Raw genomic sequence first — 13,216 nt, forward strand, 5'->3', positions numbered from 1 at the left:
CCTGGAGGTAGGGGCATATACCTCCAAAAGCGGCTGCTTATGCAGATGGCATGACCCTGTTTCTGACCTCTGATTGTGATTTTGAGGTGGTGGGCAAAATCCTGGATGGGTTTTGCAAAGTGTCTGGGGCATGTGTAAACATGGGCAAGTCCTCAGTCATGTTTTTAGGTCAGTGCACTGATAGGCGAGAGGGGGCTATAACATCTGTGCAGAAGGGTTGAAAATCCTAGGGGTCAGATATTCTAGATGCAACAGTTCTAAGGAAAACTTGAAGATAGTGCAGGCGAAGATAGTGAGGTGGATCTCAAGGCGTCTATCTTTGTGGGGAAGGTTAAAAGTGGTGAAGGCAGACCTACTCCCAAGCCTGAATTACTTAGTCTAGGCCTATGTGTCTTCCAGTTCCTTTTTGGTACGGGAGACAGTTAGAAAAGCTGTTTTTCTTTCTTGTGGAAGAATGGTACTAAAAAGGTGGCTAGGATGCAGATGTACCGATTGGTGAGGGAAGGAGGGAGGGTGGTCCCATGTATTTCTTTGAAGATCGATATTATCATCTTTTCCTATGTGGCTAACCTAGCACCAGGAGATGGTGCATAAGGCTAGGTTTTTAGCTCAGTTCTGGCTAGCCTTTCCTTTGAGGTCTTTGAGCAATTGGAGTGGAACAAGGCCCTGGTCGACAAACAGGACCGAATATCTTCAGAGAGTGGCATTGCCTCGAAGTCTGGTGTCTAGAGCAGTTCGTGATCATAGAGCACAAACCTCTGTACCATAGATTAGGGGATGAACTAATCCATTAGTGGTGGTTGTGGAGAAAGTAGATTGGCCATATGGAGTGAGTTGGACTATGTTGCAGCCATCATATATAACAGGTTTTTGCAAAGATCTAAATTGGTTAACAGTTTTGGACCGGTTACCAGTGAGGGAGAGGTTGTATAGATTAGACATGGTGCAGACAGGCCACCAAAGTGCCAGATTGTTGCGATCAAGAAGAGACGATAGAGAATGCTTTTTGGTCATTCCCGGAAACAGTTGTGCTCTGGAGGTCAGTAATGTTGTGGTGGGAGGGGTGGGGAGGGCTGAACATTACAAGTAACTTAGTTGCTGTATGGGGTGGGTTTAGAAGGTTTTGAAAAAGAGCTTGGGGAGTAATTTGGGGCATGATTTCAGAGGGAAAGCATGTTCTTTGGGAATGGAGAATAATGTGGTTGAGGAAACATATTCCCCGTTCGGAGAGATTATTCTCACGATTGCTGGGAAAAATGTCGGCCGAGATCAAAGTCTTCAAAGAGTGTTATGGGGAAGAGGCGACAAGGAGGGATGGAGGGGGTTACAGGGAGTTGACCATATATTGAATTGATTTTTGGATCAGGGACCTGGTATTGCAGTATCTCCAGGAATGGTGCACCCCCACCCGGGAAAAAGACCTTTGTAGAACAGCAGAATTAACTGAGTAATCTGTGAAATGATTAAGAGTTATTCAGATTTGTGAGATCGGTAAAGTAATATTCGGTCGTCCATTCATTCAGTGATCGTTCCAGATTGTATATTTATAAAGGTAGGTGGTGATAAATGAGCGTCTTTTAAGCGATAAGCAAGTTGAACTGCATTCAGTTGATTTGTCATGCTTTGTTTGAATCAATTTTGTCTCATGACAAGAAAGAAGATCAGATCCAATTTTTCTATCTTTGTGTGAAATAAGCATGACTTTTATCAAGCTATATAAAATAGACAAGGTTCTAAATAACATAGACTCTTTGGACATACCATACAAATTTTCAGTCTTATGTGGTTTATAAAATAAACTATTGGGTACCACATAAAGAAACACCAATTAGATTAGCCCAAACTTAACACATTTAACTAACTTGCATGCAATCATGAAAAGTTTTCAAGTACTTTCAACTATTTAAACTTATTTGCTCAGCCACCCATAAGTAAGCCATCATTTAACGAGTTAATTCACTGAAAAGTGAAACACATTGACTCTGTGGTGCTAACGAACATTGTTGTATATTTGCGCATCCCAAGTAGGTTTATACTACTCAGAGAGACCTATGCATTTTTGCATTAGTATTTCCATTCATCTCAATAGCAGTAGCACCCACAAATAATAGTCAGCAATCCATGTACGGTAAGGTAAGGTAAAACTTTATTATCCCACACAGGGAAATTTGTCTTGGGCCATCACCCATGCTGCAGTCAGTACACAATTAACACACAATAATCAACAAACCAGACAATAATATGGGAAAAATACAATTACAGCTCTATACCGCCACTATTTAACATCTTTACAGACACAGGGATAAATTAGTTTTTAAATCTGTTCAATCTGCACTGCAGCGAGGAGCTCTAAACCTCCTCCCAGAAGGCAGCAACTCATACTCTGTGTACAAAAGATGGGATGGATCACAGACAATGTTTTTAGCTTGTATTAAAGTAGCCTGTTCATAAATAGTCTGCAGTGATGTCTGTTCTTTCACTCCAGCAGTATGGATCATCCTGAACAGTTTAGTTCTACGTTGTACAGACAGATTACCAAACCAGACTGTGATGCTGTACTATCTAATGAAGCTCTGAAAGACTGCCTGATAGAAGATCAAATGTAAATGTAAATGTAAATCATAAACCTTTGATCCACACCATAAAGTCTCAGACGGCGGAAAAAGTGCAACCGTTGTTGTAACCTACTACAAAGATCCTACGTGGATATTCCATGTCATAGAGTATTGAAAGAGACAACAAGAGATTGATATGAAGGGCCCTGTATGATGGTTTCATTGTGGCTGATCTCAGGCCTGTGATCAGCAACTCCTCTAGGGTCAAACACCCTCTCCTTTGTGTTATTGACATTCAGAGCGAGGTGGTTGTCCTCACACCAATTCACAAATCTTCCAATCTCTGAAAGATATTCAGACAGGTCCTCTTTCTTTTTCAATAAACCTAAAATTGCAGTATCATCTTAGAATTGAATGATGTGGTTTCTGCACTCTTCTGTATACAAAGTGAACAACCGGTTGGTCAAAAAAGACCATTTTATAATAAGTGGATGAACTTTAAAATCATCCAGCCTTGCAATTAAGAGATGCGGCGGCAGCATATTGAAAGCGGAACTAAAATCTACAAATATAAGACGTGCATACGAGCTAGGATCCTCTAAAAGCCTATTCTTGCTGCTCACGCTCAATAAAAGTGAAAGCACACTTTTGATGGACAAAATAAATATGATTTCACACAAAAAGTGCCTAAAATGCTTGCACATAATTTGCATAGTAGTGTGTTTTAACAAGAACTGGAGTAGGCTATGTCAGAAAAAAATTAAGACTCAAAAATATTTATAGAAAATGTACCCATTTAAACTTGTTTTTAGTATTCAGTTTGGGTAAAAGTATATGGTGTTTAATAAATAAAAAATAAATAGAAATTAAATATTTGTGTAAATATAAGTGGTTAGAAAAAATGAAATCGGAATCCGCTAAAATCGGTACCGGCAGGTCAAACTCAATGAAAAATCGGAATCGGCCTAGAAAATTGTAATCGGTGCATCTCTATAATCTTTCTGATTGTCTGGTATCAAACACCTAGATGTTTTATTTATTTATTTACATTTGCCGTAGTATTGTTGATGGGTTCAATAACATATCCTGCAAAAGGGGGGCCTTGGCCAGAACCTAGTGGTATTTGGAGGGCCTGGTCTTGGAAAAGTTTGGGAACCCCTGTGATAGACCACTGACCTCTGTTTTTACAAAATTATTCATAATTTTCTCAAAACACTTCATTACTATTGAAGTAGTGCTACTGGATGATAATCATTATTCTCCTTACAGCAAACCTTTTTTGGGACAGGGATAATAGTGCTCTTCCAAATTGAGGGAACTGTATGCGTGTCTATAGATCTCTGATAAATGGGGCACCAGGCTTCTGCAAAAAGCAAACTTTGCTTTAATAGCAGTACCAACAAAGATAATTCAGTAGGCCTTCATGTATACCCAAAACAAATTTGTGTAAACCATTTATCAAATTGCACTGAAAAGAAGGGTTTTACCTTGCTTCTTTGTTTTGCAAGATGTTCTGTTCTTTAGATTGCAGAATTCACTTTGTACAAAACCTTATATTAGTCTAAGGCTACGTTCACACTGCAGGCTGAAACGACCCAATTCCGATTTTTTTGCCCCTATGCGACCTGTATCTGATCTTTTCATGACAGTCTGAACGACACAGATCCGATCTTTTCAAATGCGACCCAGGCCACTTGGGTATGTGGTCCAAATCCGATATGTATCCGATCTTTTGAAATGCGACCTACAATCTGAACGGCCAGGTCACATGTATCCGATCCGCACGCCATTGATATGTGACAAACGTCATAATTCTGCGTTGAAGTAGGCGGGAATGAGAAGATAAACAAGTTAGCACGCACCTGTAGCTAACCACTACACTCCAACGCGTTGCACTGTTATGGTCCGCCGCAGACGTGTCATTCCCGTGACAGAGTTAATCGAAGGTGCTCAAACATAATCGAAGGTGGATCTGGTCATTCGGAAGTTACTGATGAATTCTGTATTAGTGAAGCCACTCACATCAGTATCCCACCACTCCTGGCTGCGACTCCGCACCCGCACAAATAACTTTAATATTGCTAAACGAGCTCCACTGTTGACATTCATGTTTAGCTACTTCCGCAAACAAGTGACGTCGTTGACCGTTGAGTACTCTTCTGCGCATGCGGGTCACTTCTGGGTCATTTCACGTTCACACAGGAGATCACAAAAGGTCGCATTTAACTGGAAATGTGAACGCCTTGCAAAAAAATCGAATTTTTTCAAAAATTCGGATTTGAGCATTAAGCCCCTGCAGTGTGAACACAGCCTAAGACGGCCAAACTAGCGTTTGTGTTGCTAAATGATGCTGGCCGAGAAGTCAAGGATTTATTGTCAGAACAAGAACTCAATCCCAAGCACTTTTTACAGTGTATCCCTCACAGCATCGTTTTCATCCTTGACACAAAAGGCGGCATCTGCTACGACTGAAGTCTATTGTTAGCATCAGTTGTCAACCCCAGAACCAGCTGTTGAGATCATTAACTACTCTATAGTTCTTGTTTCTCCTGATATGATCGCAAGCCCGACAGGCGTGCTCAAGACCAAAGTAGCCTCCTCTTACAATAAAATGTTCCCTCCAGGTGAAGTGCTGCCTGTACAAATCATCATTTTGGTCCAGACACTTAAGATGGTCAGCTAGTCCTTTGGGGGTTTTGAAGTCATCCACATGGATAAAGGCACTGGCTGGTATGAATTCCTCATAGTTCTCTCTGGGTGGGCCGATGACCACGGGAACAGTGCCGAGAGACAGAGGCCTGTACAGTTTTTCTGTAATGTAGTCTTTATGGACCGAGTTCTCAAAGGACAGGTAGAATTTACAGCTGGACATCACATCTGTATAATCTTCATCACCAATGCGCTTGTTGAAGTGATTTCCGTAGGTTTCTACACTAATGTGTTTTTCAAACTCTGCAAAGTATTTTGTCCGCCTATGAGTGTTTGGGTTCCAGTTACTTACAATCCAGCAAACAAGTTTATTCTTATGCAGGATTTCATAATGTTTCTTTCCACCTGTGTTCTCTGAGATTCGCCCGTAAGGGACCATGATGTCTGAATCTTTTCTGTAACTTGACGTCAGATTAAACAGATTGTTTAGACTTGAATGTATTGCTGTATTGCTGGGAGACTCCATGTTCATCCAGACCCATTTCTGGAATGGTGGTCGTGGCAGTTTCGGCATGTTGGATAAGTCCCCATAGATGTCTCTGTGATGAAATAAAACACCATGTGCTTTGTTAAACTGACTCTTGTCGACTGTCAAGTGGCAGCCATGGATGTCGTACATTGAACTACAGAGTCCTAAATCAAACTGATGCCCAAAAGGCCACATCCAGACCAGGATAATGGTGTCTAGATCGTCTCCCTGCGATGAAGCCGCTTCTGTTTGTGTTAACTGGTGTCTGAAAGAGGTCAAGTTCAACATTAAGGTGTTGTTCAGTATTTGGATTTGATTTGGCCTCTTAAGACCATTGATACAGATGTTTCCGCAGTCATCATGTTTGGGAACGGCTGGACAGTTTAACCAATTTACTGACGGCTCATAGTACATGTAGAATATTGCTGAGAACCCTGTCATCAAGACCACTGCGATGAAGAGGTTCTTGCAGGATCTGGAGGAGTTTCGTGACTCCATCTTTGACCTTCTGTGGAGAGAGCATGATGAAGTGCTGGTGTTTAAATATCTTTTTAGATTTGTGTCAGAAATGCTTTGATTAGGTACATATTTCTTATCTCAGGAAGAATATGTTCATAACCCATAAAATGCCACTGAAGGTACAGATATAACCCAGTTGGCAATCTATAGGGACCAAAGATTGGGCAATAAAACTATACGCTGTCATTTGTTTTTCACATCCTCACTAGGGGTGTCACGATTCTCCAAATCCTCGACTGTTTTGGTAAAAAAAAGAAAGGGAAAGAGCCTCTAAATTGTAGCTCATTTCGTCATATCTTTGCTCAATGTGGATTGTAAAATATTGGCAAAGGTTTTCGCCCGACAACTGGAGAACATTCTCCCTTCCATCATAACTCCAGACTGGCTTTATTAAACGCTTTTCCCCCTTCAATATCTGTAGAGTATTCGTCATTATTTATTCTCCTCCTGAGATACCTGACATTATAATATCTTTAGATAGTGTGGAGTGGAGCTATCTTTTAACATGTTTAGAGAGATTTTGCCAGGGTTCTGTTACTTCTGTCTGGGATACATTCTGGTTGGTGACAGAGCTCTGACATTCCCAGTTTTTCCTGTGTTTATGTTTAGTCTGGTTTATTGTGAGCACATGGCTTGTCTTGTATTCCTTGTGCCATGTGTTCTCCTGTCAATTGACCTTTCGCAGGGAGCTTGATTGACAGGTGATCTGACCAATCATACTTCGCCATCCGCCATTTTGTCCGACAAAGCAGTCAGGAGAGTTAGTAGATTAACATGTGAGGATTTGAACTTGAAAAACGGAGTGTACTGATGCCTTTCCACGGTTAAAACAACATTCCTTCTGATGTTCATTCATGTTTATTTGATGCTATAAATGAACTAGAAGGAAGAGATGATCGGATCACGAGCAGCTTTAACTGATGCTCTACAGCGATCTGTCACGACACATTAAAGAGCCACAAAATGGTATTTATTGTTTAAATTTCTTTTAAAAAAATGACCAAATTTGAAAGGTGAGACTTTGTTTAATATGTTTAATATCAAAAGTAACCGAAAAGTATCCTGGTCTGTCAGCATGTTGTCAGTCCGCGATGTATTTTTCACTGCGTGAGAACATGGTGTGTGTGTGTGAGAGCAGCGTAGCTTGTCGGACATCGACAGTAACTAAGGGGGGCGGGTCTTTGCGAACGGCCAATTGTCTAGCCCCTCCCATCTCGTTACCTGATAATTGATTAATCTTCCCCACCTGCTTTGTTCGTTACCCTCTTTTGTTTGCTCCCTATTTAGTCTCCCTGTGTTTGCAGTCCTGTGCTGGCTCGTTGTCCATGTTTCCCTCGTGTTTCCTGTTCCCGCCTGAGACCACTCTTGTTTTTTTCTTGTTTTTTTCTAACTCGTTACAATGCTAAATCATAAATCAGATGTATGTAATTTAATGGTCCAGTGGCAGAACTTTTGCCCAGCGTGTCAGAGGTTCTTGGTTCTAATCCGCCATCGTATAGTTTTTTGTTCTTTTTTCTCTCTCATTAAAACCGATTATGTTTATCAGTGGTTGTATATCAAGCAGGGACACGTTTGTGTGTATTTTACTTTGTGATTTCACCGAAACAAATAGAGAGTCTCCGCAACGGATTAAAGCGGGCGTCCAAGTTCAAAATTGGTTGGGACAATATCGACCCTGGCAAAAAGTGGTGGGGACATGTCCCACCCGTCCCACCCGCAAATTAAACCTATGCCTATGGTTATAACTGACGTTTGAAACACTGTAAATGCGTCTGCCAAATTAATAAATGTAACATAAGAATAGACTGATATGTCCCACATTGGAGTGAATGTAGTGGCCATAGACTGTGAAAAGTAGCCTAGTCTGCCAGTCGATCTTGTAACTGTACAGATAGCTGAGGCTCGGCTGAAGAGGCGCGTCCACCGGCCGGCTCAGTCTCACACAAAGCCCGCCCTTTTACCCATATATGGATTGGCCAGAAGGTGGGCGGGGTTAGGATTTCCCAAGATTTTCAAAAGATGGCGCCGCCCACCCCCATAAACGGCCTCAAAACCGTTCTTCAGAAAGTCTATGGGTGACGTCACAGACGCTTTGTCCATTTTTTTTTTACAGTCTATGGTCATCACTAATGAATAATTGAAATATTGTCCATTGCATATAGAGGAACCTTTGTTCCCACTATGGTTTGCAGTGGCGACTTTAACTATCCAGGGAGTAGGGTCGTTTGAATTTTAACTAATCCGATTCTCATCTATTCCTAATTTCGATTTCAATAAGGTAAAAAAAAATAAACTTGGATATCATTCACTTTTTGTCTTTTTGCAAAACATTTAATTGTAGCTGAATATCATGAACATAAATTAAGATTTTCAGGAATTCAGGTACAGAAACTGTAATCAAATGTAAAATAACACTTAGGGTTGCCAACTTCAGGAAAGAAAAATGCGGGACAGTCGTGGTTCTTTACAGGAAAATAAGGGAGACTCAAAATATTTGTACTGTATCACACAGTATTTGTCATTTCAGGTTTGTATGTGTTTAAAAGGTTCTCTCTACTATTTAATTCTAAAACGAATTTTAAGGACAGACAAAAAAGTCACATTACGGTACACACAAACCTCAGTTCAAAATAATATCATTTATCTGAAATGCATTTTAAAGAAATTAAAGAAAGCCTACTTTTATTCAGTAAGGATGCATTAAAGTAATCAAAAGTGACAGTAAAGACATTTATAATCTTGCATAAGCTTTTTTTACTTCGGATAAATCTACTTTGAATCTTCTATTCATCAGAGAATTTTTTTTAAACATTAATAATAATCAGAAATGTTTCTTGGGCAGCAAATCACATCAGCATATGATTCCCTCAGGAAGATTTCATGTTTTCTTGCGTGGCTGGATGTCGGACTCGTGAACAATAATCACGTTGTTTGAATTCACCAAAACTGTGATTAAAATGAATATCCAAGGCCAAGCTGGCAAAGATGTGTTCTTCTATTGAGTCCACCAAGATGTAGCTCTCCCTGCTACACTATAGGCCATATGTTTGGTTATGTCCTAGTAGTCTGTCTGTTTACTTTATAATATTTTATAAATAATTAACTTAACCCCATAACAAATAAAAACTCTATCCTTTTTCTTTAATCCTCCCTTGTCTGGCTTGTGCTACTCTGACCTTTGTATTTTGAGCACTTCTTGCGTTGTTTTTGCGTCTTTACGATGACTCGCTTTAATTTAGTCGCTTTTGATAAAAGCGTCTGCTAAATGACTAAATTTATAATAATTAACTCAATATTTTGTAAAGGCGTTTGTCCAAACCTTTTAACCGTCGGCCATCTTTGGTATTGTTTTTGAAAGACCGCTTTGTCTAACAGTGAAATGGTTCGCAATGTAAAGCACAATATACATATCTATCATCGTAGGTTGCGTTGGTATGTGTATGTTGCTGATTGTTATTTAAATAGAAACGTTAAAATTCAACAAAAAACAATTAGGTTGCTAGACTTTTCACCGAAGTTAATGTTCTGCTCATGAAAATAAATTTAAATTTACATCAGCATCTCAAGCTACTGTCAGATGTGCAATTCCAAGAGATAAAACATGTAATATTAATAATTATTAAAATAAACATTTGAACAATACAAAAATGTATTCCATGTTAATTATATGTATATTTTCTAGTACGTTTCTTTAAGGCATCGTGACTTGATTCATCTGATGTTTAAAGTGGTGTGGATTCAAAGCAGATTCAGTTTTGTTACCATTAGTGCATTAATTGTTCCTATTGAATAAAAGGTCCTTCAGAGTTACAGTAAATCTGATGCTATTTTTGAGGTATTAAATGAGGAGCTTCATAAAAACGTATGGAGACTCACCTGTGATGTCCTGTCAGATAATCCCACAGTATTAAATAATATTTCGTTACAATCCCACACGAATACAGGAAGTACAAGTTTATTGTTCTCCAGAAGTAATACAGTGTTGGAAACGTTAATAAGTGACATAAAGATTTTATATCTTTAACCCTCCCCCGTCACATTCGCCAACACGGAAGAACATGGAAAAAATTGGTAACCTAAAAATGATGACATCTAAATGAACTGGTTTTATTCAAGTCAAAATATTGTTTGATACTATTGAATCAACCTAAATTAATTTATACTAAGCAAAATTCATATGGTTTTAATCAAGTAAAAATAGCTTTCTGAGTCACCGCTTTTTACAGTGAATGCAGCACTTGTTCAGTTCAGTTTAAATATATAGGCCGATATATCAAGGATTGTGTAGCTTTATCTAATTTAAACTAAACTGAACTTTAAGTGCTGCATTCACTAGTTTTAGTATAGTTTTATAGATTTACGTCTATAGTCCCAGACTAAAATACATGTTTGAGCTGCTTTAACTTGAAAGCGTATCTTTAAATATATCAGTGTCATTGTTTTGTCTCAAGATGCTCCTGTAATGTTTTATCTAAGGCATGTTTATAACAGCTTCTTAAATCTCAAGGCCTAATCCAGGGTTTAGATAAACCAACATTTGTACTTTGGACACAGTCTTAAGGAAACAGATATAACTTATAATAATTTTTACGTCAAAATCTCACTCAGTTTGGACTTTGTTTCTGTTTGCACTTCTTATGTTGAGTTTGTTGCAATGAGTGTTAATTTGATTTCGTCATTCAGTTCAGGTGTGTGTCATTAATTATCCTTGTTTGCATTAAGTTCCTCTGTTCCTGTTCATTGTGTCCATATCCATAATAAAGGCTAGATGACGGCGGAGTCTCTATCGTCATCACCGGCGGCCATCTTGTCACAGGCGAGCTTTCTGGCGGGCTCTGTGGTGCCTGATGTAAGATGAGTGATCGGCACGGACACAAATACTCTTATCTCGGTGAAAGCTTGACGGATTTACAAACGGTTTGGTTTCTTACAAACGTTATTAACGTGGCTATAATTCTGGATGATTATTTATTGATACACTTAATATTCATAAGTGTGCAGTGTCATAACTACAACTCTGACGTTTATAACAAACCAAACCGTTTGAAAATCGGTAGAAAATTGAGCAAGTTATGGTTATTTAAAAAGTACATGCACCATTAAAACACAATGTTACAAGTGAGCTAGCTGCCTGTGACAAGATGGCCGCCAGGTGCGGACGTCGACCTCCATTGGCCAGCAGCGCGGACGAGACCTCTAGCCTTTATTATGGGTATCAATGATTGTGTCGGGTCTCGGTCTCGTGTTGTGTGCTGTTCTCTTCGTGTGGATTATTGCCTGTGGATTTATTAAACACTTGCCTTTTGCATTCATCATTGTGTTCGTGTGTGTACACGATCAGTACCTCTTTTTTTGTTTTGTTTTGTTAAAGAACAACAGTTGGGCAGATTTCTCATCGCTGTTGTGTCTTCCTCCCCATGTATCTGATGACAGGGTTGTGAATAGTTCACCGTCTACCAACTCAAAGTCGTACAGTCTCATTTTCTCCAATACAACGGTGACAACCTGTAAAAGATCAACCAGGAAAGACAAGTTAAATAAAGAAGTATTTCCAGCCCATATGATTATTCAAATTAACTGAACGAGTGCAATGAATGAATAGTATTATACTGTAGACAAAACTGGGTGGTTAATCATAATAAATTACCCAGGGGGCAAAGGGGGTTTAGCAGACATGGGCTGCTGTAAAAGGTTGTCATATAAAAATGAAATCTATGATGTCTGAGGATCACAGCCTGGGTGGCCAACCCGGTCAACAAGCTGCTGGAAACTTGTGATTAGGGTCAAAACAATGCAACCTCAAATTCTGCTTTAAAGGGATAGTTCACTTTGAAATTAATTTTTGGTGTGTTTTAGCTTACCTCAAGGGCATCCAAGATGTAGGTGTCTTTGTGTCCGCAGTAGTTTCAATTTTGATATTTTTAGGTCAAACCGTTCTTGTCTGTCAGTCATATAATGCAGGTCTATGGTCACCACCTCAAAGAGCAGCACAGAGAAGTCCAAATTAAACATGATTTAATGACTCGTAAATGTAAGTACACATTGATGGCCTAAGACACGAAACGCGCGGTTTGTGTGAGAAAACGAACAGTATTTATATCGTTTTTACCTCTTGTAAACACAGCCACGTCCAAGTGATCTGAGGGCGCCGGCGCTTCGGTCTGCGCAAGCGCCGGAAGTGATCTCTCGCGCGGTTGCGAAGAAAAAATTCAACGTTGTCTGTTGATATATCGAAATCGTCTTCCATTGCGATTTCCTGTATATCTAAATATGTTTAGATCTTCACAGTGAAAGGTAACACTTCCGAAATCTCTGTGTAAACAATGAGTGACGTACACGCGCGAGAGATCACTTCCAGACCGAAGCGCCGGCGCCATCAGATCACTTGGACACATTTTTTGATTGCAAAGCCATGACACCATATAATCATGCATTTTTAATTGTTGTTGGTTTTCCCTGTTGGGAAGAGGTAAAGGTGTGAGAACTCACCTTGATGCGTCTGAGAAAATCAAAATATGCACCTCAGCTCTCCGCACTACATGGAGTAAACAAAAACAAAGTAAGTGTATTTATGCATCTGCTGCCTTTTGATGGTGGGAAATGCAGACTAAACAAAAACAAAGCAAGTGGATTTAAACACTTGGATGCAAGCCTGCTGGTCATTTGATGGTGAGAAGAGCAGCAAGCAACATGAGAAAGGGCTTTAGTAGTGAAGGTTTAGAGATGATTCTGCAGCCTGACCCCTCCAGCGAGCTGCAGGTCTTCTCCCTCTGACACCACAGACTCAGGAGAGGCAGATCCTGGTTTGGATGTGGCACCCTCATCATCCTCACCCTCACCCTCATCATCCTCTCCCTCATCATCCTCTCTAGCGTCCACTGAAGGCGAGGAGGATTCAGGGTGGATTGGGAGAATCTTGAGAGGGACATGGTGGCTCTAATCGATCATCCCACAGGCAACGTGT

At 39.9% G+C, this 13,216-nt stretch overlaps 1 protein-coding gene across 1 annotated transcript; it reads right to left on the reverse strand.

Moving 5' to 3' along the window:
• Positions 1-4,872: 4,872 nt before the first annotated feature.
• On the reverse strand, positions 4,873-10,194 carry LOC130092377 (4-galactosyl-N-acetylglucosaminide 3-alpha-L-fucosyltransferase 9-like). Its single transcript, XM_056260226.1, has 2 exons — positions 10,129-10,194; positions 4,873-6,241 (listed from the first exon to the last, which is right to left on the reverse strand). Exon 2 carries the CDS (start codon positions 6,229-6,231, stop codon positions 5,050-5,052), a length of 1,182 nt encoding a protein of 393 aa, XP_056116201.1. The 5' UTR covers positions 6,232-6,241; positions 10,129-10,194; the 3' UTR covers positions 4,873-5,049.
• Positions 10,195-13,216: the final 3,022 nt, after the last annotated feature.

Source organism: Rhinichthys klamathensis, unplaced genomic scaffold (assembly GCF_029890125.1).
Source record: "Rhinichthys klamathensis goyatoka isolate OS25496 unplaced genomic scaffold, OSU_Roscu_1.1 h1tg000176l_1, whole genome shotgun sequence".
NCBI classification, from domain to species: domain Eukaryota; kingdom Metazoa; phylum Chordata; class Actinopteri; order Cypriniformes; family Leuciscidae; genus Rhinichthys; species Rhinichthys klamathensis.